Source organism: Dermochelys coriacea, chromosome 3, assembly GCF_009764565.3.
Source record: "Dermochelys coriacea isolate rDerCor1 chromosome 3, rDerCor1.pri.v4, whole genome shotgun sequence".
Lineage (NCBI taxonomy): Eukaryota > Metazoa > Chordata > Testudines > Dermochelyidae > Dermochelys > Dermochelys coriacea.
Genome location: NC_050070.1, coordinates 54,892,494 through 54,918,528, shown reverse-complemented (window position 1 = coordinate 54,918,528; position 26,035 = coordinate 54,892,494). Strand labels below are relative to the sequence as shown.

At 35.8% G+C, this 26,035-nt stretch overlaps 1 protein-coding gene across 9 annotated transcripts in view; it reads right to left on the bottom strand.

The window, feature by feature from the left end:
- Nucleotides 1-26,035, bottom strand: part of ADGRB3 (adhesion G protein-coupled receptor B3) — a 616,872-nt gene that overhangs the window by 354,703 nt on the left and 236,134 nt on the right. For 8 of the 9 annotated variants that reach the window (XM_043510428.1, XM_038396358.2, XM_043510430.1 and 5 more), the window contains 2 exons: nucleotides 7,780-7,890; nucleotides 2,090-2,251 (listed from right to left, as the gene is read on the bottom strand). In XM_043510428.1, coding sequence (XP_043366363.1) covers nucleotides 2,090-2,251; nucleotides 7,780-7,890 — 273 coding nt within the window. Of the gene's footprint in view, nucleotides 1-2,089; nucleotides 2,252-7,779; nucleotides 7,891-26,035 lie in introns of those variants that run through there. The other variant, XM_043510434.1, reaches the window with a different exon arrangement.

Sequence of the window (26,035 nt, the reverse complement as noted above, 5' to 3'; positions counted from 1 at the left end):
CCTAATAATAAAGCTATGGCCAGAGGCTGGAGTTCATACTTTTAGGCAAGAGGTGGGAAGCCTTGGCTACTCTGGAAAATGTTGTTGAAGAATTCGGTGGTCATTTTGTGTGTGTATCTTTTTACAGTGTGTTAAAATCACATTCTTTAAGAATTATTTTTGTGCACTTGGATGATAAATTACTTGACTTTTGCATCACATGGTAATAATGGTGGGTTTTTTGGTTTGGTTTTTTAATGAGAAGGGTTTTGACTCTTAAGAAGAGAGACTAGATATAAACTTATCCTAGAAAATAACAGAACAATTGCAGGGGGGTTACTCATTAGTTTTCAGGTAATGCTGGAAGGACCATGATAGTGGTCAGAAATCTGAGCTCTGGGCTATGTGCGTGCATGCAGTTCAAAAGGGGCTCTTTAAGTAGACTTATAATTATTTGTTTTTTGTAGATTGCTATTATTTCCTTCATATTTTGCTATTTTTAAATCAAGAGACATTCTTACACAATGTATACAACCCTTTGCTCTTTAATGAGCTATCCTGTCTCCTGGAAATAATGGGTATTCTTATATGGACACATTTAAAATGGTCCATTCTATTCTTGTTCTGGGGTTCCTACATCATAAAATATTAGGCAATTCATATGAAATTTTCTATCTAGAACATAGTGTAAAATTATCAAAGGTTGACAATAATTCTCATTAAATTAGTTGTTTACTGGATAAGCTGTTTTGTGCTTTTATAATGCCTTTCATCTCAAAAGTTCCCAAAACATTTTAGAAATTGATATACAAACTGTATAGGAATAACCATCATTGACATGTCCCCTCTACGAGGGTGAAACTGCAAGTCTTTAACACAAGATAACTGTAGGAGACAGAGTCTATAGATCATTATCCAGTTACGTAGGGCCCAGGTATGCTCTGTGCCTAGATCTCTCCCACCTCCCTACTTGGAAGGGAAAAATCAATTGCCTTTCCTCATAACCTGCAGACAGCTCTCTGTAGTCCTGGGCTCCTGTGTTGCAGGAAGGTTAGAGAATGTATGTACCTGGAGGGAAGAACATAAGTCTTCGACTGCAAAGATTTCATAGAAAAAGTAAAAAGAAAAGGAGTGCTTGTGGCACCTTAGAGACTAACAAATTTATTAGAGCATAAGCTTTCGTGAGCTACAGCTCACTTCATCGGATGCATCCGATGAAGTGAGCTGTAGCTCACGAAAGCTTATGCTCTAATAAATTTGTTAGTCTCTAAGGTGCCACAAGTACTCCTTTTCTTTTTGCGAATACAGACTAACACGGCTGCTACTCTGAAACCATAGAAAAAGTATAGTCTATTCTATAGTTCTGTTCTTTTTCTGTTGCATCCACCCCTTATAAGACATACCCAAAAGGCAATGACAGCCAATAGAGCATGAGTATTACTGCAGGAAGTCCAGAATTGTAGTGGAGGCAAAGGGCTTCTATACAGGTGGCCATGTGCCTGATGTTGTATGCTCATGGAGTCAGGGGTCTTGCTGGCCAGATTCTTGGGGTTTTTTTTCCATGTGATGGGCAAATCTTACCCCTCCTTGACAGAAGAATGTAGAGGAAATTCCACAAGGGGCATTCTCATGATCTCATGAATGATTCCCATCATTCAGGCCATAGCAAACTAAATGGCTAAACAAATTCAGTGTCTGATGATATGTTAACTTCACCACCACTGCTGATTAATGGATTTTTTACATCTACTTAGTATGTTGGTGTTCAGGATTTCTTCCCCTAAAAGTGCAATCTGTATTGTGCCTTTCCCCACCTCCTTTATCTAGAATACAGAAAACCTACAAGCAAAAAAAAGAATGATACAAGGATTTTTTTAAAAAATCTGGAACTGAAGGAAAAAAGAATTCTTCTTCAGTTCCTTGGCTGCTCTGAAACAGGAAATAATCACTTACAAAATAAAAGTTCACAGATGAATAAGAAGTACAATTTCCATTCTAATTAAAGTGCTTCTATGCAATTCATGTTTAAAGAAAAAGGTATAGTTTGAAATTCTTAGCATTATACAGTTCAATAACATCCATAATTTTATTGATTGGCTGCTAACACTACCTGGACAGAGGGCAGTGTTATTGCAAACCCTTGATTCTCTTAAAGGGCCGCTGCAGTGTGTCCCGTAAGGTGATACACAAGTTCTGGTTCGCACCTGCGACCCTTGACCACAAGTAACTGAACATGTGCTCCATTGGGCCCACTCTTCAACACCAGATTCACCTGTATTCAAGACAACAAACAAACATGAATACTGTCATGAGTATTAATAAAGGTTTTTGTTTGCTAAAGTTTATTATGGCATGCAGGTATAATTTAAAGACAAATAAACCAAACTAAAATAAACTTAAAAGTTAATGGAAAGAAAGCATCTTTGAAAAATGTTCAATGAATAGAAAACAAACACATTTAAAAGCTGGAGAAAAACCAATTTGACCACTTGGCATCATTTACAGCTTCCTTAGAATGTCTTTCAACATTCCAGAAACAACATTGCCCTTAGCACACTAAAACAACAGAAAAGTCTAGTTTTTCATAGCTAAAAATTATTTATTTTTCACTGATTGTATTTATCACTCCAAAATGAAGGCTAGATGATAGTTTAAGGAATGATGACAGCAGAGTCAAATTTTAAAAACAAAACAAACTGAAAAGTATTGCATTCCCTTTGAGTGAGAGCAGCATTTGAGAGAAGATTCCTGACCCTCTGTTTTTACCCATAAACAAAAAAGAATCTTTCAGCACTTTACTGTAGCTACACAGACTATTAAGCTGAAATGGTGGGCTAAGAACTTTGATTTAATATTTCATCATAGTGCTTCATTACTAGCCTTTGATATGGGGATGACCTAAACTGTTTGCTGCTCTAGAAACTGTTACTGCATACAGTAATTACCGGTATTTTCAATGGAGTTATGTAGTCATAACTTAATAGAACAAATAATTTACAGTGACTAACTTAGCCAACAAATATATCTGCTATTTCTGCTCAAAAATATGTATAAGGAGATTGCAATATCTTCAAATGCATTTGTTATTTAAAAATATCTGACTTTTTTTATTCTATGGATTATCACCAAAAGCAAGATTCTCCTATTCTTACTCATAACGTATACTACCTTAGTCTTTGAGCAATCATACTGAAATGAATAGGATTACTTAGCACAAGGTACTACTCAATATGAGCATCAGTGACAAAATCGGGTCTGATTTGTGAATATTTTCTATTAGAGCTGAGTCATTTATTGTTAGTGGTGAAATCTACCACATGGTATTACTTCTGTTCCCTGACCTGATGCGTGCACAAGCATTCTGGTATGACTACTTGGGCAAGGATGTTTAAAATTCATTTTCACTTGTGTCTCTGAAATTCTTTATCTGAAGGCATTCATGCTAGGAAAATACAGAAAGAGTATGAACCTGGCTGAAGCAAATTCATTGAACAATCTCTGTAAGTAATCATGGAATTGTATTCAGCTAATTGTAAAATACAATGCCATGAACCTTATCAGGCCATTGATTTTAAACCTAAATCCCTTCTGAAACAAACCGGAACTTGTATTTAAAAATCAATGTCATTCCATGATCTTTTCCCTTGAAGTAATTATTAAAAATTAAAAATCTTGTTTGTATCCCTCTATCTTTATCTGTTCTTCCAAGGTTTTGCCCACAGCAGCAATCACGAAAACTCTGCAGCCAGGAAGACTCAGGTAGTGTCTTCCTCAACTACTGTAAATGTCATATAGTGATTTGTCCAGATACCAGGATCTTGTAGCAGGGCATTCAGCCTGCCCCTTTCTCTCCACAAAGAAAGCCCATCACTTTTGCCGCATGTCTGGTCTCCACTACTCCATTAAACAGGAATCCTAAGGATATTCAAAGCCTTCCAGAAACTAAGCACAGCACAATGTGCCACTTATTCAGTGTCAAGCCAGAACAGTTTAAAATTAAAACATACAAATTCTCTAGCCTTTCATAAAATTGTAGAACATTGCAAAAACATCTATGAATAATGACAATTACTTAAGGATTATTAAGGTGTGAAAGCTCACAAAACGTGAATCTTGCAAGCATTACACTCATTTGTTACAAGGATCAAGTAGAAAATTAAGCATGTTTATTGTTTAATAATCTCTCTTGTGTGTCATTTATGATTTTGATTAGGCTGTTACATGACTTGCGTTGAGATCAGAGGAAGTAATGTAGAAGGTATGACTATTCTATAAGCAACCAGTAACTGTAATAGTTAGAATTATACAATATACACTATAGTCCCTGTGAAGAATGTTGTAAAAGAACTTATTGTCGTAGCACTTCTATTCTAGGCAAATTCTTCATTTTAGTTTCTTTCTTTTCCTACAGCTTTGACACTTGACTTTGCCTTTGTAGAAGTGGTTTAGATGAAAGGTCAAACAGCACAAAAAGTCAAAGCAATGCTTCTCAATTTGTTCCTCATTATGTAAAATAGTCTTATATACTGAATGCAAATTACCCATTATCCCACACAGACCTGGTGACAGTGCCCTGCTATTAAAATGCAGAATGCAGTATTAAAAAATTAAAACTATTGGATAACTTATACTGGGAAAAGTTGTTTTTAACCTTCTCGATGTAATGGACAAAAGTAGTAGTTTAGTATTAAGGAATGTGATTATATTCAGTGAGTTTTAAGATGAAAACTGTTTACTGAAATCCTTGAAGAAACTATGTACCACACAACATGGCCGCAATCTAGAAAACACTTAGGCATGTGATAAATTTTAAGCATGCAAGTAGTCCCTTTGAAGGCAATGGGACTACTTAGATGTTCAGAGTTTAGCACACGCTTACGTGGTTGCTGGATTGAAGCTCTAAGAAGAAACATGACATGTCATGCACAAGGAATGGCAATTTTTGTGAGATTAGAAAACATAAAGAACAGATTTGTCTCACAAAATATTCCATTCCTTTTGCATAATCATGTTACTTTTTACTAATCCTTGCTCAAAGAAGCATGATTTATTTGATAATATCTTTCAGAGCGGGAAGACACATTATGTAATTGCTAGAAAAATGTCCTTTATATTATCAAATATGGACTAAAATTTTTCTAGATTAAGCCCAGGCTTTGACTCTGCCTAATCCCAGATTGCACTTCCTGGTTTTTCTTCTGTTTTCCTTCTGAATATTACAGAAAAAGTCTATGCTCTGTTTTCTCTTTAGCTGTTAGTTACTGTATACCTACCATGTTAAACCTATGATCTCAAATTAAGTGGTAACAAACTAACAATCCTTCTTTTTCCTGAGTTGCTAGACTTGTAGGAGAAAATTCTGTCTGGAATGTCTCATTGATCTGTGAAACACTTACATGCATTTATATATTCTAAATCCCATAACACTGAAAGAAAGGATAATTTCAGGAACACAAAAATAACAAATATAGGATAATTAAATTAGGAAATTATTTATTTGAATTTGTTTATGTTGTACTGCCTTTTTTATGTTGTACACAGCTACACATACAAACACTTTCTTTTAGTACTGCATATTAGGCCTGATCCAACCCTACTGGTGTCAAAGGGATTGGCTCCAGTCTTTGCAAAACAGTACTGAACGTTTCTTATAACTATTTTTCCAGCACAATATGCATTTTCTAGAATGCAATTTGTACTTCTGTTGTGTCTTGGCCCTTTCATTGCATGAAAAGGCATGCTTACAGTTTCACTCTAGTTATTTCTTAATTATTCTCTATTACGTAAAACATAATTAAACAGACTAAAATGACAAGAAATGATATAAATCGAAAGAAATCTATATGATTTCTATTTTCAAAACTCCACTCGTTTTCTTAGTGTATGAGTAAATCTATGAAGTATGTTAGGAAACCCCTGTGGTTCTGTTTAAAAAGATATCACATTAGTTTTATCACAAGAAAATGAATACATTACAGTGAAAAGATTAAATGATCACTACAAAGGAAAATCAAAATAAAAAGATGGAAATTAGTAACACTGTTCTAAAAAAGAACACAGTATTATTTAAAATGAGTTCCCTACAGTATGCAAAAGATATGTCCTTAGAACTAGGCATGTGAATTTGTATGCTCTGCACATGCATCTCACGTGCTTTCAAAACAGGAGCTTGGAAACCAAGCCCTGTATAATTCTGAATTTCCATATCCCACTTTGTTGTCACCATATTTCCAGAATAGATGGTCCATTTGAAATGCAATTCTCTAAAAGCTGTAGAAAATGCACTGCAAATGGATGCATAGTTACTGCTCAGTAGTGGGTTTACAGTTAGTTTATATAAGAAGCTAAAACAGATTCTGAAATCTTTTAGGGTAATTATAAGAAATCAAGAAACAGCATTAAATCAAAAGGGTTAGTCTAAATAATAAGAAACTGACATCATCAGTCTGAACTAAATATGTAAGTAATAAGCTCCCGTTGTGCCTAAACAACAACTGTATGAAACTGAGGAACTTCTGAGATAATTTCATCCATTTATGTCTGACATATAACTGCAGGCATCTTCCTGTATTGTTGATTGGGTTCATGCATAAAAGCAGTCTCAGGTACTGGTGGGAGGGCAGCACCATTTGTCTTCTAAAATCTTTATAAAACCGGATCACTATAGATTTTTATATATTTATGTTTACATTACTTACTATACGACTTCTGAAAATCTGTTAAAAGTGTAAAGCATTCTACATCTAAGAAAGTCAACATGCAACTTCACTAAATGCAATCATAGCTCATTTACTAAAATGAATATTAAACTTGAAGCACTATGGAATACAGTGTACATCATTTCAAATCCATATAATGCTTATGTGGCACAAGGTTTCTGATGCAGTAATTTCTTAGAATGCAGTAAAGTGGGCACATTAAAGAGTCAGCATATACCAACCATTACAACACAGTGGTATCTGAGATGCATTGTTATTACCCTATAATTAGAACAGGACAGGACTTCAGTACCTTAGGACCTGATCCACCATTTATGAAGTCTATGGGAGTCTTTATTTTGACCTCAAAGGGAGCTGGATTGGATCCATAGATACTATTGTGTGGTAACTGTTGGTAAATGCTGATGTTTTAGAGACAAGAGCTGGGTGTAGATTCTTTATGTAATATTTTGTTCTCTTTCTCTGAAGAAGGTACAATTACTAAAATAAATTTGGAAAATATGTCTTAGACATAAAACTGTTAGATAATTTGCACATCGAATTCATACCTATTTATATATTTAGCAATTATGAATCTGGAATCTAGAGAATAGAGTATTATGTTGGGCCAAGGACACTAAGTGCTGAATACATGCACATTAAAGTCTCCTGATAATTAATTAATATGATAAATGCCCAAAGAAGGGATTAGATTTCAGTTGTTCTATTTATATTAAATTCTAATGCACTTCCTTAACATTTATTTTTTGAAAAATGTTGATATATGGTCACTGTAAACTACAGTTAATCTCTAAACTGGACTGTGTCTTTCATGTGTAAGCCTGCTTTAATTATTAAATAAACTCATGTTCATATTAAATCATTCAGTATCCACATTCACAGTGCATGTTTTTATATGTTCTACCTAATTCTCAGTTACTTTATTTATGGACTTTAACTGGTGGAAAAATAAATAAATAAATAAATGGTTCAAAAATATCAGCTTAGAAAACTGACAGGTATGCAGTAAAAGATTATGGAACATGCAGTGGCTTTGCTAAAATTAACAACAGTAAATAGAAAAATGTAACTAATGTATTACCAGTTTGTGCCATAAATTTAGCAGCATCAGCTTGTTCCTGAGGGACCTTTTTCTCATGAACAGATCGAGGTCGCTGACTTTTAATTGTATGATCTCCCATCATTCCAAATTCTAAAGACAGAATAAAGGTTTATGAAAGCTTGTGTGTATACATTTCTCAAAGGTACATACTGTCTCATGCAATATGTTCCTAAACATACCCAGACATTACTGGTAAGTTCAAATGATCAGGCAATTATCAGCTATACTCATCTTTTAAAAACTATACTTAAATTCATGTTTGCAGAACTTTAAACATGACTTTATTGTAAGAAACAATAAAAACATTCAATGTAGTGACACTTGTACAATAATTCAGCTGCATGTTACAAGACAAAAACAATTATTCAAATGGAGACATTATATTCTTATATTTTAAATCAGTGCAAACCACACCAGAAAATTACCACCACAATGTTAATTATTGCTGTTCTGTGACAGAGCCCAGTTCCTTGTGCAGAAAGCTCCCATTCCTGCATACATCCTTCAGACTGATGGACTGGCAAGCAGCTTTCCATGAGAATGGTGCCAATGCCACATAATAAAATGGCCACAAACTGCTTATTATACAGACCAAATTCAACAACAGTCATGTTTGTTCCCTTCATTTCTTTGGAAAACACTCAAATGTAAAGACTATATGGATATGTCTACACTGCAGCTGGCAATGTGCCTCCCGGCACAGGTAAACAGATGCACGCCAGCGCCGCTCCAGCTAGCACACTCAAAATAACAGTATGGACACTGTGGCACAGGCTAGCCACCTGAGCATGGATTCCGGGAGAGGCAGGCTTGTACTTGGGCAGCTAGACTGTGCTGCCACCAATATTGCATCATCTGCACTGCTATTTTTAGTGCGCCTGATTGTGGTAGGCAGATTGTGGACTAGGTCTACTCCAGTTAGAGCGAGTCTGTCTACCCAGCTCTGATGCATGTTCCCAGCTGCAGTGTAGACATACCCTGTGAGGTCCAGAGCTATATTTTGCCATCAATTTTTAAACAAAACTCCCCATTTATTTCAAAGGGGGAATCTGCATAACAATCAGTGGGATAACATGGGCTTCAGTGTTGAAGCCAACAGTTTTTGATTTTTAATCCTAACACTGCCACTAGTTCCCTTTCTGGCTTTGGACAAATTCATTCATCCAGTGCTCACTCTGTGATTGCATGTGCCATGGAAGTGGTATTTCTGCCTCTGGAACATGTTCCCCTCTTTTCCTCACAGGTGTATAGAAAAGCCTTCTGCTCTCAGATGCTCTACACTCAAACCCAGTGGGGGCTGGGAGGCAAGGGGCATAGGCAGGTGATCCATGAGGCAAGGAGGCAATTCTCTCTACTGAAATGTGAGAATGTGTATGAAATTCTGGAAGTTTAAAAATTCAGAGTTACTTCTCTGAAGGCAGGTTACTTGTAGAGAGAGAGAACGGAAACCTAAGTCTCTTCATCTATAAAGTGGGGGAGATGATAATACTTACCTTCCTGCCTCAACTGGTGTGGGTCAGAGTTAATGTCTGTAAAACATCACGTAAGTGCTAAATGCTATTATAAAACAGATTATTTTAATGTTATTAAAAAAATCTCATTCTCATACCAAGATTGTCTCAATTTTTAGTGTTAAGAAAATATTAATAAACCACAACCATACAATTTCAACAGCCAATCAGCAGAGAGGATGGATATTTTTGGCCTTTTCTGATAATTGTCAAGATAGCATTTCAAAATCAGTATTTGTCTCTGTAAATATTCTTTTATTAGCTTCATTTAAATTAAAAATGTAACTATTCATTTGAGAATAACAGCGTATTTTGCATTCTAAAGAGAATATTTGAAACATATAATTAATAAAATATTTTGTGAATTATATATATGTTAAAACCTAGAAATATTTATTACAGATAATTAAATTATTTAATATATATTTTAAATTCCCCCCAATTTAAGGAAGTTTTTCCTTTTGCTTGGCACCTTTATCACTCACATTATGATTTTATATTTTCTAACATAAATTAACAATGGGATCTTTATTAAAACAATTTGTGGAGATGTAGTCTGGATGTCCATTTAAACTGAAATAAATAGCAGAGATTTCGTGGCAGGAGATCTGATATATAGCTCAGCCACTGCTAAGGGGCTGGGAAAGCAGAGCATTTGTGATCTGCAGATTATCTAGAGAGAGCAATTTGCTTCTTGAGCACCACCCAAGTATTGAGCGATACTGGCATCATTCTTGCAGAATGCTGCTTACCCATCTTTCAGCCCCCCAAATGAGCGCGACAATGGGAATCCTTTGCAAGAAGAAGGCATTTCAGAGGCATATGGGGAAATGGTAGTGCTTTGGCCTCAGTCCTGCAAAATGCTGAGCACCATTCAGAGTTACAAGTACAGATTTCTCAGCACCTCCAGGAGTTGTTGCTCAGCATCTAGCAGAATTAAGCCCTAATGAAGAGAAAAGAGAACTTTAAGGAGAACAGGCTTCAGTTTTGTCTTTGTTACACCAGCATTACACTGGTGTGACTGCATTCCTGACAATGGAGATATTCATGGCCAGGAATGGCAACAGAGAAATACACTTTATACGGACGGAAGTCATCTAATTTTATCCAAACTTGTCTCTTTTCCTCGATAAACAGCAAACTTTCCTTTTAATTTACAGATGAATGCACATTAGCCAGTTTTTAACTTATCTATCCACAGTACGTTGTGTATTTATAGAGCGCCAGTCATGCTCAGTAGTATCTCTTGTAACAATTATATACAATATTTTCGGTATATATTTTGTCAGATATAACACAGGAGTTATGTAGTCCTCTCATTTTGCATATTTAGTTGAGGTACTTAACCAAATACTGTACATGAACAACATATGATAACAGGAAGTGTATTGTACTAGTATCAATGAGAACTTAAAAGGCAACAATTACCTCACTAAAACTCAGATTTCTCGTATGAAAATTGGGGACAAGTACATTTTATTAATGGGATCCAAAGTGGTTATGTGCATATCTCTATATATCTGAAACATCTATGTATATATGACAATCAAGTATTTTAACTAAGAGCTGGTTAAACATTTTGCCAAAAGTTCCCCTGGAAGTACAAAACAAATACTAACTAAAATAACATGGTTTCTCTTCATTGCTAGTTCCCATCTAAGTATCTAATTTTAAAAGCTGAATAGTCATGTTTTCCCCCCTCCAATAGCTTGTGGGAAAGCAGACCCATAAGTATATAACTTTTAATACTTTCTGTGTTGCTAAAATATTACCAAATCTCACCTTAGCTTGAGGGAGCTGTATGTGGGGAAATGGGAATGGTATAGAGTCGTACCACATTGCTAGACATTGTCTGGCACAGAGGTATCCTACTGTTACAGGTTGAGATGGTTCAATACAGAATGCTGCAATATGTTCCGGTGCTTTTAATTACATTTCTGAGCAAGGGAAGTTTGCTCACTCTTGCTATTCTTGGCTAAATCTTGTTGCTGTGGGGGAACATATGTCCCCTAACCCAGAGACCATGAATCCTTGGGGATATAGGTTTCTGACAAGCTCTTCAGCTGGATATACCTTCTAATGTTCTTGAGTGTAATGGAGAGATCCTTTCCAGCTCTTACCATATGTCATAATTTATTAATGTGAATTAAAATACTGCATTAAACAGTTGCCTTGAATCATAAACAATGCTTTCTTTCACCCAAGAGGACAGATATATCACCTGGTCCAAAGCCCACTGAAGTTATTGAGAATCTTTCTGTTGCCTTTAACTGGCTTTTGGATTAAACCCATGCTGTATAAACCATCCAAAAAGCTTTGATGTTTGCACTATAATGGTAATATACTCTGATGTTCTGTCTGGAACCAATCTGATACAGAAACGCCTCCACAATGTATGCATACAGGAGTGGAAATTGTGTGTGTTGAAGACTGTGAATAGACCATTGCCAGCTCAGGAAGTCTATATGTATAAACATATGGATCACACCTACTAAACCCTAGGCCACAACACAGCACAACATGCTCTAGGCTCCTGCTGTAGAGGTTCTAAAAGAATAGCCATTCTATAAGTATTTCACACTGCTGGCATTAGCTTTTTCATGTGCATTGAAATTTAAGTATCTCCCAGCAATGTGATGTCATCTCAATTACAAGTAAAAAGGCCAGGAATTAGCTCGGTTTTAGCCACATCAAATCCAGATCCATCAATCTGGATGTGGCTTGATAATTTTCTTTCATTTATAACTCCAAAGTGTGGTAACATGGTCTCATGTCTTTTGATAGTGAAAAATTACAACAGCGGCTTTTGAATATGGGAAAGCTTCAGAGCGGGTATTAATTTTAACATTGCTTATCTGCGCCTCATTGGTGTTACCTTCACTTTTCATGAAATGTTATGGGAGTTTTTATTCCTATTTAGTAATCTTTTTATTTCATATTTTAAGTGAGAAGCTAAAATCTTGACATCAGTGTAGGCATTTATAGGAGACGTGTCATGTGCTCTCTGTAGGAACAAAGAAGAAAACATCTGTTAGTAGTACAAATATGCAAAGAAGGAAAACTGTGCAATACAAAACTAGATAACAGCTTTGCAAAATTCTACTCACCAATGGCTAGTATTTTCCTTCTGACTGGTGGATAACATATAATAAGATTTTTGTCTTTCATCGTCAAAATTAAGGTATAGGACAGCCAAGTATATTTTATGCCAGGGCTGCTTAGGCAGTTTTGCAAGCAGGCTACACATACATTTGGAAGATCAGATGACATAACAAATCACTTGAGCTTTGCTCTCATGATTTCCATTATGTCATTTGAACCCCAGAATATAGATTTATTTCTCACTGTTATCTGTGTGCTACTCTCTACATAATATGAATCGTGGCATTGTTAAATGGCCAGCTCACAATGGTATCACAAAAGAAAATATGGCACTGTTCAACATAATAGCTGTGACTCCAGTATGAAAGGTCTGCTGAGCTGGAAAGTAATGCAGAGAACTCTAGTGTTACTCTTTTAGAACCTGATCCTGTGAGGTACTAAAGCATCCCCAACCCTCAGGGAACTCAAGTGAAAATAAAAGGTGCGCAGCAAATCTCAGGAAGTGATCAGGTTTCAGAGCAGCATCTCACAAATAAGGGGCCCTTGACTCTCAAAGGCAATGTGTCATTTTGTTTTCTCAGCCATGGCATTCTACTGTGCCCTCCAGGGTATCCTATCACCCTTATATTATTTCTTTATGGTCCTAAAATGTAAATAACAAAATTACTGTTTCCTCCTTAGTATAGACTAAAGGCGAAATCCTAAAGTTCTCGCTGCCAGGAGCTTACATGTATTAACTTTCTACAAAACCTACCTTCAAATTCTATGCACAAGCAGCTTAGTCTGCAGCCCTCACCAGCATAAATATGGTCCTACTCAGAAGGTGCACAAAATAACTGCAAAATGGGATGTGGGGTGAAGACATGTGAAAGGAGTCAGTATAAAAAGACATATTGCACCATGAATTTCCAGCAAAACAAGTCATTTATTTCTAGAGCCCTGCATGGATACAAAATTTTTATCCGCATCTGATCTGCGATCTGCAAACATGGTACACAGATATCCATGGACATAAAGGGGATATCCACAGATTTGCTCTATTTATTTCAGTAGATTCAGTCTATTTCAGGCTGCAAGAAGCTTGGAAAAGATTTGTGCACATTTCTTTCTTCCATAGCCCCTTAGCCAGACTCTGCCATAAGTAAAGTAGTACAGTGTTTAGAATTTGAAGGTTTGGGCATGGGATTAATCTTTGCAACTTGTGTTTCTAATCACACCCACGGCTGGTCAGTACAAACTTTTTTTTCTTGTCACTAGATGGCAGGATGTGTATTTATTTACACAGCAAAGTTTTGCAATAAATTGGAGAATTGTAGCTCTTTCCACTGCTTTTTTTGTTACAAAATGATCCTGAGGTCTTGCTAAAGCAAAATTCCCATTAATTTCAACGGGTGTTTTCCTAAATAAGGCCTGAGTAAAATCTCTAGAGCACCAGTCCTCACTTCCACTACATACCATTGAAGTTCCACTGGAACCAGGTTGACAGAGACTCTTATCATAGCTTCCCTTGGGAACACCATAAAGGAGTATTTCCCCACCATAGCATGCAGGCCGCAATAATAAATAAATAATGAAATAATAAAATAATAATAATATTTAACAATAAATGAAGTAATAGAGCCCTAAACTGTAATGGAGTTCTGTGGTAATCTCTGTTTAACAAAAATAAAAGGAGTACTTGTGGCACCTTTGAGACTAACAAATTTATTTGAGCATGAGCTTTCATGAGCTACAGCTCAATTCATCAGATGCATGCAGTGGAAAATACAGTGGAGAGATTTTATATACACAGAGAACATAAAACAATGGGTGTTACCATACACACTGTAACGAAAGTGATCAGGAAAGGTGAGCATAACCTTATCTGATCACTCCCATTACAGTGTGTATGATAACACCCATTGTTTCATGTTCTCTGTGTATATAAAATGTCCCCACTGTATTTTCCATTGCATGCATCCGATAAAGTGAGCTGTAGCTCACAAAAGCTTATGCTCAAATAAATTTGCTAGTCTCTAAGGTGCCACAAGTACTCCTTTTCTTTTTGAGGATACAGACTAACATGGCTGCTACTCTGAAATCTGTTTAACAAGTGAAGGGACAATATTTGTCTCTCGTATGCCACCACCCAATGGTTCTGCACTTCACAAGTAGACTCTGCTCCCTCCCTGTACAGGTCTGGATTCAATAAAGAGTCTTCTGTGACCTCCCAAGTAAAGTGGAGAATGGTACCATGGAGGTACTAATCCCTTCTTTCTCATCGGAGGAGTGACAGCCACACAAGGAAGGCACCTTTCAGGCACATAACCTCAGCAGCACAATCTGGCTCTGAATAAGAGACTTCAGGATTTGGCTTAATATATACACACTCACGTTGTGGACCAGCCAGTGTCGTCTTCTTCTTCTTCTTTTTTTTTTTTAAAGCTAACAGCACAGATGTCTTACCCATCCTCCTGGAGGTAAGCAAGGCTTCTGATGTTAGCACTATGCATATCACTGGTCACGGGAATGAGTCTTTAGCCAGCCTCACATTCTCATATGCAATCATATACACCTTCCTCTCCTAATAGAGGTGGGAAAGCTGTACTTAGGATTTTATTTATTCATTCACTTTAAAAATTGAATGTAATGTTTATTAAATAGATTTACATTGACAGTGCTGGAGACTAACCACTATTTTATCCAGAACACAAGTTCTGCAGAGCCAGAGGAAGAGCAAGGTTCTCTGCCAGTGTGCCTTGACTCTGATCGGGAGGGGCCCAATTTAGGGCTACCTATTCAATTCATTGTGGGGAGTTTTTTTTGGCTGCTAATGGTGCCGGTGGGATTTCTTTCTTTATTTTTTTGATGGTTCCTTTATTTTCAAAGAGTTAAATGTTGAACAGAATAAGTTCTGCCGCCAAAGGGTAAAGTTAGATCTAGATTGTGAAAAGAGACTCGACTGAGTTGTTTTTATGGACATAATGGGAGAAAGATACCTTATGACTCGTGTCTACACAAAGAGGACTTTAATGATAGTGAAAATCTGGACTGTGGCACTTTTAGAATACTTCCCTTCTGCCTGACACCAAATAAAATTTACAATTAGATGAATACTTACAATCAGATTGCTATCTTTAGCATTCAGTGGGATAATATTTTTATGTTATAAAAATTATGATCAGAAATGGGAAGCCAATGTCCATTAAGACATGACCTAACTTCATGTAAAGGATATTCAGAAACTGTTAATTTAGCTGAAGCAGTTATATCATCTCTTCAAATTTACAAAATAGCCTAGACAAAGAAGAATAGCCTTGACAAAATAGCCTGAAGAAGAGCTCTGTGAAGCGCAAAAGCTTGTCTTTTTCACCAGCAGAAGTTGGCCCAATAAACAATATTATCTCACCCTCCTTGGGACCAACGTGGCTACAACAACACTGCAAACAAAATATCCTAGAGTTACTCTGAACTAAGATATCAGAAGTTAGAAATATTAAAACCTGAAAAGACAAAAAGGGTACAAGTTTCAAAAATACCTAAGTGGCTTACGTGTCTAAGTCCCACTTCAAAGATGACGTAGGCACTTAGGCTCCTAAGTACCACTGATGTTCACATCCATTTTTTGAACATGGAACTTAGGTCCTTAAGACTCCCAGGCAATTTTTAAAATTTTATACAGTCCTTTCATGGATGTTAAAAAAAGCACCATATGTAAAGTTTGCATACAATAGGAAGTTATTACCTATTCACAAATTGTTTGGATATTTTTTCAGCTATAATAAATTTCAATTATAAGGTATATTCTATATTTAGTATATTATATTGCATATGTCAGTATTTGTGACAATCAATATGCCCGCATTTGCATTAAGGATATATATAATTTTCTCTATGCATTCCTCTAATCTGGAAATTTTATTCTCAATTCCATACATGGTGCTTTACTCCTTCAACTCCGGTTAGCATTACTGTAATTGGATGTGTGCTATCAAAATTGTGTGGTTTGATTTTAGAATACACACTCATATTTTGATCTCAGAATACAACTTCATATTTTGATCCGGAAAAAACCACTTTGAATTAAAAATGTATAAATAATTAGAGACTACAACAAGTCCTTTAATCTTGCTCCTCAGACAAAGACACAGATACACAGACCTTGATAATATTATTCAAAAAAAGGAATAATTATATGGGGTATGCATTCATCATACATAGTAACTGGTACAACGGCTCAAGAACTTGTACACCACAAATAGCATGGTGAACCCATTAGCTCTTAACAACCATTGCTGGATAAATACTATTGCTCTTGCCACTTCAAGTCCATTAAGAAATGAAATATTGCTGAATTATAAAACAAAGTATTGTACAGATCCTGGTGAACCAGATATTCTCAAGACAAGGCCACCTCATGAGATATCACAGTGTATCAATGAAATTGAACAATTAAGTCTGAGAGGATGGGCAAGAGGGAGAAACAAGAGGTATCACTGATAAAGTACAGTGATAGCTTTTATTATTTCCCAATTTTATTATGGTAAAACAGAAAAATAACCAAGACAGATCTAAAGTAAGTCAAAAGCAATTTGAATAGCATCTGTAGCAATAAAAGTATCTTATAAGAAAGAAGTTTCCCCATGATTGAATTTATATTAGGGCTGACTATTAATCATCGTTAACTCACGTGATTAACTCATTAATTAAAAAATTAATCACGATAATCACAGTTTTAATCACACTGTTAAACAACAGAATACCAATTGAAATTTATTAAATATTTTGGATGTTATTCTACATTTTCATATATATTGTATTCTGTGTTGTAATTGAAATCAAAGTATATATTATTTTATTATAAATATTTGCACTGTAAAAATGATAAACAAAAGAAATAGTATTTTTCAATTCACCTCATACAAGTACTGTAGTGCAATCTCTTTGTCATAAAAGTGAAACTTACAAATGTAAATTTTTTTTGTTTTTTTTCTTGTTACATAACTGCACACAAAAACAAAAAAATGTAAAACTTCAGAGCCTACAAGTCCACTCAGTCCTACTTCTTGTTCAGCCAATTGCTAAGACAAACAAGTTTGTTTACATTCACAGGAGATAATGCTGACATGTTCTTATTTACAATGTCACCTGAAAGTGAGAACAGGCATTTGCATGACACTTTTATAGCCGGCATTGCAAGGTATTTACATGCCAGATATTCTAAACATTCATGTGCCTCTTCATGCTTCAGCCACCATTCCCGAGGATATGCTTCCATGCTGATGACATTCATTAAAAAAATAATGCATTAATTAAATTTGTGACTGAACTCCTTGGGGAGAATTGTATGTCCCCTGCTCTGTTTTACCTGCAGTCTGCCATATATTTCATGTAATAGCTGTCTTGGATGACATGTTGTTCATTTTAAGAACACTTTCATTGCAGATTGGACAAAACACAAAGAAGGTACCGTTGTGAGATTTCTGAAGATAGCTACAGCACTCAACCCAAGGTTTAAGAAACTAAAGAGGGATGAGGTGTGGAGCATTCTTTCAGAAGTCTTAAAAGAGCAACACTCCGATGTGGAAACTAGAGAACCTGAAAAAGAAAATCAACCTTCTGCTGGTGGCATCTAACTCAGATAATGAAAATGAACATGTGGCAGTCTTTGGACTGTTATCGAGCAAACCCTTCATCAGCATGGACGTGTGCCCCCTGGAATGGTGGTTGAAGGATGAAGAGCATATGAAACTTCAGTGCATCTGGCATGTAAATATCTTGAGATGCTGGCTACAACAGTGCTATGAGAACATCTGTTCTCACTTTCAGGTGACATTGTAAACAAGAAGCAGGCAGCATTATCTCCTGCAAAGGTAAACAAACTTGTCTGTCTGAGTGACTGGCTGAACAAGAAGTAGGACTGAGTGGACTTACAGGCTCTAAAATTTTACATTATTTTATTTGTGAATGAAGTTTTTTGTACATAATTCTACATTTGCAAGTCAACTTTCATGCTAAAGAAATTGCACTACAGTACTTGTATTAGTGAACTGAAAAATATTATTTATTTTGTTTTTACAGTGCAAATACGTGTAATCAAAAATAAATATAAAGTGAGCACTGTACACTTTGTATTCTGTGTCACAATTGAAATCAATATATTTGAAAATGTAGAAAACATGCAAACATATTTAAATAAATGATAATCTATTTTTAACAGTGCGATTAATCATGCGATTAATCACAATTATTTTTTTAATTGCTTGATAGCCCTAATTTGTATATTAACCACTGCCATCATTCTCTTGATCCAGCTCATCCCTGTCATAACAGAGTGCAACTTCCACTAGCTTCAGTGGTGATCGTAACTGCTTCTACAGGTGTTGGATTTGGTCAGCGTTGAATATCAAATTGATGTAAGATTGATTCATTTTGCACAAGAACTGAATGCTGAATCAGTGCAAGTTATGGTACTTGGCTTCTTACACCCATTTGCTGACCAAGTCACACTAACAGGCCTCATTTCTCACTGAATGAGCAAAATGAGTAAAAAACATTACTCTTGGATAGGTCTGCATTTTATGTGCACTACGCAGAGGTCTCAGTGGCTAGACAAACAGCAAGACAGGGGAGAATCAAACCCCAGTGTATATCCTACACCTACATCATTTTTGTCTCTACTAAATCTGGTCCATATTCTACTACTGTCAAGACCAGCATGCATGAGATATATTGTAGAATTCTTTTCACATATTCATATTTTTTCAGCAATAACTCTCAGGTTAATTTTTGTATTTAGGCTAAAATGGGGAAATCCCAGAACTGTTCTAAAATTAGTTTACCTTATAATGAATAAGACCCCAAATCCACAAACCTCCACAGTATTACTCCAGTGATATGCTCCAGTGATTTCTAAGGAGATACTCTGGTGTATTAACAGAGTAATAAAGGGTTGATGAAGGGCCAACAATTTACCTTTCTTTTGTTTTTTAAATATTAGATCTAAATTTATTTTTTCTTGTATTGCTATATCTTAGTCATATTTTTATTTTGCTACTTTATTATTCCATTCAAATGAAGTCCTTTAAAAATTAAAATCATAACACTTCAATATTTTTGTCCTCCACACTTAATACAAAAGTAAAATTGTATGAAGTATTTTGCTTTTTGCTTCCATAATTTTATTAATTAGACTGCAACATTATACTGAGAGTTCCCCCCATCCTGCGACATTGCCTTAAACTGCCTGAATTTTTTGTTTATACCCAGGGAGTAATATGCAAATTCTTACTTCTCTGCAGACAGACAATAATACAGCTCAAGTTAAGCTCTGTGAGTATAAGCTGCCATAACTTCTACAGCAAATAGCACATCAAAAAGCCTTTCTGTTCTTTTTTGCTACAATAAAATTGATAAACAGGGAAAAGTAATGATATCAGCATTCATTTAAATTTTAGAGGCATCACCTGAATTTTACATATAACTTATTTAGAAAAGAAATTTTCCAGTCTGAACAAGACCATGATGATTAATGAATAGATAAAACAGAATAATGCACCAGTCCTTTAAATGTACACCTCAAAGTCGTCTCTCTACACACACAGAATCTGACCTCTGACTACCAGGCTGGAGGACAGGGGATGGGGATGGATCACTCAATAAATTGCCCTGTTCTGTTCATTCCCTCTTAAGCATCTGGCATTGGCCACTGTAGAAGACAGGATATTGGGCTAGACTGTCCCAGTATGGTCATTCTTATGTTCACTTTAGCTAACAATCAGCCAATACGAGTATCTGGAGATTGGAGGTAAGACTTTTTCAATGGAGGGCCTTTAGTTTTAGAAGCTTCTTCCTCTGTTGGTCTGACAGAACTAGAGTTGGTTGAACTTCAAGGTGTAAAATTGTTAGATAACTTTGTAATGAATTATGTTAGTCATATATATATATTAAAATGTTTAAGAAATTAATATTATGTATAATATTATAGAAAAATATAAAGGAGCTATTTGTGTGTGTTTCTGCTGATACAACACTCCAGACTTTGCTGAGACAGTATCAAGGTTGTGTAAACTAGAAATTTGATTTATGTATCTTATATGTAAAATTTTTGGCCTGTTCAGATACCAGGGTGAAACCAAGACTCACTAGGGAGTTGTTATTTCTGCCAACACTAATGGGCTGGTGTAATCTCCCCTAACAAGACAATCTAAATAAAGAAATTATATACTAAACAGACAGGAGCTAGTTAATAAGTAAAAACCCAAAGCCACTAAAACAAGTAGGAAGAAGGATAAAGATAAGGGAGAGCTCAAAGAAAAAGTGAGAGCAAGGATAGATGTGCTGGGAATCAGATAAGAGTAGAGAATGTATTAATTTAGATTAGTTATGATTTATGTCTGAGAACGTTTTAATTATGGGGGTTAGAATGGAATGTATATAGATAAATACACAGATGAGGTAGTTTGGTAAACTGAGTATGCACAAAGTTATGGTACAGGGGATAAAAGATAGATGATTGACAGTAAGACAGTGGAGAAGACACAGAGACCAGAGTTTTGAAAAGAGTCACTCTGTTCCAAAGAAACATGATTTGGTAACTTACTTTTCTTGCTTTTCTGTTTTTGCATGTATATAGGTGATAATAACATTGTCTTAAAAAGTACATAATAAAGCGTAAAATAAACTTTTAAGCCTTATTGGAGGGGATTTCATTTCTCACTCAAAAATACAATGATCATCTTCTCTCAGTCACTTGCCTGACATAAGTAAGTAGGATGGGAAAAGTATTAAGCAACATTCCAGAAGAAAAGTTAGATATTTAGGCCCAGATTTTTAAAGTTATTTAGGCATTGCTCTGTACAGCACTGAAAATCTTAAGTTATTTAGACAATTAAGTTCCATTTTCAAAAATGACTCAGGAACTTGTGATCCTAAGTTAGGAATATGGCTCCTAAGTGCCTAAGAAATAGTATTTTTCAATTCACCTCATACAAGCACCATAGTGCATCTCTTTATCGTGAAAGTGAAATTTACAAATGTAGAATTTTTTTTACATAACTGCACTCAAAAACAAAACAATGTAAAACTTTAGCGCCTAATTCTTGTTCAAACAATTGCTAAGACAGACAAGTTTGTTTACATTTACGGGACATAATGCTGGCCACTTCTTATTTATAATGCCAACAGAAAGTGAAAACAGGCATTCACCTGGCACTTTTGTAGCCGACATTGCATGGTATTTATGTACCAGATATCCTAAACTTTCGTATGCCCCTTAATGCTTAGGACACCATTCCAGAGGACATGCTCATGCTGATGATGCTCATTAAAAAAAATGTTTAATTAAATTTGTGACTAAACTTCTTGAGGGAGAATGGTATGTCTCCTACTCTGTTTTACCCACAGTCTGCCATATATTTCATGCTATAGCAGTCTTGGATGATGACCCAGAATATGTTGTTCATTTTAAGAACACTTTAACTGCAGATTTGACAAAACGCAAAGAAGGTATCAATGTGAGATTTCTAATGATAGCTATAGAACTTGACCCAAGGTTTAAGAATCGGAAGCACCGTCCAAAATCTGAGAGGGACGAGGTGTGGAGCATGCTTCAGAAGTCTTAAAAGAGCAACACTCTGATGCAGAAACTACAGAACCCAAACCACCAAAATAGAAAATCAACCTTCCGCTGTTGGCATCTGACTCAGATGAGGAAAGTGAATGTGTGGCGGTCCACATTGCTTTGGATCATTATCGAGCACAACCCATCATCATCATGGATGCATGTCCTCTGGAATGGTGGTTGAAGTATGAATGGACGTACAAATCTTTAGCGCATCTGGCACATAAATATCTTGCGACGCCGGCTACAGCAGAGCCAAGTGAATGCCTATTCTCACTTACAGGTGACATTGTAAACAAGAAGAAGCATTACCTCCTGCAAATGTAAACAAACTTGTCTGTCTGAGCAATAGGCTGAAAAAGAAGTAGGACAGAGTGGACTTGTAGGATCTAAAGTTTTACATTGTTTTAGTTTTGAATGCAGTTTTTTTGTACATTTGTAAGTTCAGCTTCCATAATAAAGAGATTGCACTATAGTACTTGTATTAGGTGAACTGAAAAATATGATTTCTTTTGTTTTTTACAGCATAAATATATGTAATAAAATAAATATAAAGTGAGCAGTGAACACTTTGTACTCTGTGTTGTAATTGAAATTGAAATCAATATATTTGAAAATGTAGAAAACATCCTAAAATATTTAAATAAATGGTATTCTATTATTGTTTAACATCGTGATTAAATCACACAATTAATCACGATTATTTTTTTAATTGTGCGATTAATCATGATAATTTGTTTAATCACTTGACAGCCCTATATTTTTCATATTCTTATTTCAGCATTATAGTGTTATTCGAGGCACTGCAGGTAAAGATCTATCAACTGGTATATACATCATAGCTCATTTTAGTAATGGTTTATAACTCCGGAGTTCCCATTTGCTTTTTCTGAAAGGTTTTCTTTTCTCAACAGTAATTAGTAATGATCCCTCCATCTTCCCATTCTCTCTACAAATGACCACATGCGCACATACATCCATAAAATTCTTACTTCATAACTTCTATCTTCCGGCCAGGAAGGCCTGAATAAGAGTAGACTGACAAGGAAGCTCAGCATAGAAGCTGAGAATGCTCTCAAATAAAAAACTGAATTTGCTTCAAGTTGTGTTTGTACCTCTTGTGTGTTTGCTCTATGTAAATAGTCTAACAACTTGGTCACCTGAAAAGTATGTTCTCAGAAACAGTGCATTTAAGCAAACATAATGGAATATTCAAAATAAGAAAATATTGAATTGATAAATATGATTCTCTGGAGACCTAACTGTAGGAGTTACCATGTTGCATGAACTATCCAATCAGAGATCAAAATCAAAACCATGCATCAAGTGTCTAGTCAAAACTAGCCAACCCATGATGTATTTTGAAAATCACTCACAATAAAATGTTGATGAATGATTAAAAGATTACTGTTTTTCAAACAGAATTCAACGAATAACTTCAAAAGTGAATACGTTTTCAATGAAACCATAAGTTGCTAGCTAAAATTTCACAAACAGAAATACAGGCTAAATTCACTATAGAAGTGATGCACTATGAATTAGTTGCTCTGACCCACTCACATGTTAAGTAACCAGAAAAAAGCCAATGTTAAAACATATGAGGTTCCATTTCCCAGAAGCATCACTACACTCTGTGGCACTTCTATTCTCTGATAGCTCAGGGGCAGAACATGTTATGAAACTGAGCCCTGGCCTGACAAATCATCATGAGTTGGCTCTGAGAACAAATTAAAAAAAAATCCTTCTGGACATTTTAAAATTAGGAACAACAGCATTTGCTATTTCAGACTGATTTCAATCATATTTACAGAGGAAATAAATCAATTATAAAAAATCATGTTTATAAAATCATTTCTTTGCAAATGAAAATACAATTTGGGTTAAAAAAGTAGCTATTTGCTTGACATATTGGTGTTAAATTCCACTACAAACCATGCAAGTGACTCCAGGATTCAAAAGAAATGTTTGATTAGTTTTAATACCGTGTTTCTAACTGCTGCTGCAGCAGGCCTGCTAAGATTGAATGAACTCGTGTGCATTGAGTCATAAGGTTTTAAATCCTCAGACACAGCCGTTTGCTTCCCAGGATCATAGTAGAGCACATCCACATAAGACAAGGATATATGAATGGCCACATTCCAACATATGTACCTAAAGGAAAGTCTGGGTGAATATGACCTAACTCTGGGAAATGGGTTGGTGCCATATGGCAGCAATGTATGAAGTTTAGGCCACAGAACAGATGTTTCCATGCCTGCCCTCCACTTAATTTGCAAATTTTGAATATTAGAAACTCCCAAAGGACACAAAGAGGTAATTTTTATATAACAGATACCTTCTAAAAAACTACCTGAAAATTAAATGCAAGCAGCCTCCATATTTATAATAATAATTAGCACTTATACAGCACTTTACTTATCCAATATGTTTCACAATTATTTACTAATTAATTTTCACCTCACTGATTATTCTGATCACTAGAGTGGACAAGTGTTATTTCCTCTACCCCACTCCCCCTCCCCCATTTTTTTAAGCTCCAGGAAAACAGATACAAATGGCTTAATTTCACTTATGCCAGTTCAATGAAAAGAAATCAAAGTCAAAGCAATTACACCAGTGTAAAATTTATATAAGGGAAAGCAGAATCAGACCAGAAAGGTTAATCCAGGATTCATCCAGTGGCACACAGTGACTCGAAAGGTTGAGCCAGAATTATAACTCAGCAGGGTCTGGCTCCTAACCCCATGCTCTGTCCATCAAACCATGTTGCCTCTAATTTATATCCACAAATTTACATCTATCTTTTACATCTTTTACATTTTTTGAACTATTATAGCTTGTCCAAATGGGATTTCATTGGACCCCAATGTCTGCAGAGGTAAGGGTTAGATTTGCTGCTTAGTAAAGGGCAAATATTGCCTAATGTTAAAATTGCTTGAGTATTATATTCTAAGACTAACCAGGGGAAAATATTTTAGTGATGTTGCATATTTACTATTTTCATTATTATGCCAATGTTTAATGTCGTCATCTGCATATATGTTTCAATACTGCATATGTGTATAGATCATTTTTATAATTCCATGAGAAAGTTACTTGGCATTCAGGGGAAGGGCCTTTCAAATTATTTGGAAATGTCAGGCAGTATTCTTCCTATCCCACTTCTATGGCAGGACTCAGCAAGTTTGCTGGAATATGCAAGAAGGGCCAGATCTGATTGCAAAAAACTAGGCTGGGAGAGTGAGAAGCTCTGGAAAGAAAGGACTAAAAATGTCAGGTCTGGCACAAATAAAATTTAACTCCAGCAGTAATACCCAGGCAGAACTAATGGAAGGGAATAGGAATTGGAAGAGAAGGGAATATTCGAATAATTGGAAGGGAAGGGAATGGAAGGGAATATGAGGGGGAAAGGAGTCCAGGAAAGCTTGCTGTATTTTAAAGAAGCCTTCTTGAGGGCACAGGAACAAACCATCCCGATGTGCAGAAAGAATAGCAAATATGGCAGGTGACCAGCTTGGCTTAACAGTGAAATCTTCGGTGAGCTTCAACACAAAAAGGAAGCTTACAAGGAGTAGAAACTTGGTCGGATGACTAGGGAGAAGTATAAAAATATTGCTCGAGCATGCAGGGGTGTAATCAGGAAGGCCAAATCACAACTGGAATTGCAGCTAGCAAAGGATGTGAAAGGTAACAAGAAGGGTTTCTATAGTTATGTTAGCAACAAGAAAAAGGTCAGGGAAAGTGTAGGACCCTTACTGAATGGGGGACACAACCTAGTGACTGATGATCTGGAAAAAGCTGAAGTACTCAATACTTTTTTTGCCTCGGTCTTCACAGACAAGGTCAGCTCCCACACTGCTGTCCTGGGCAACACAGTATGGGGAGGAAGTAAACAGCACTCAGTGGTGAAAGAACAGGTTAAGGACTATTAAGAAAAGCTGGACATGCACAAGTCCATAGGTTCAGATCTAATGCATCCAAGGGTGCTGAGGGAATTGGCTGATGTGATTGCAGAGCCATT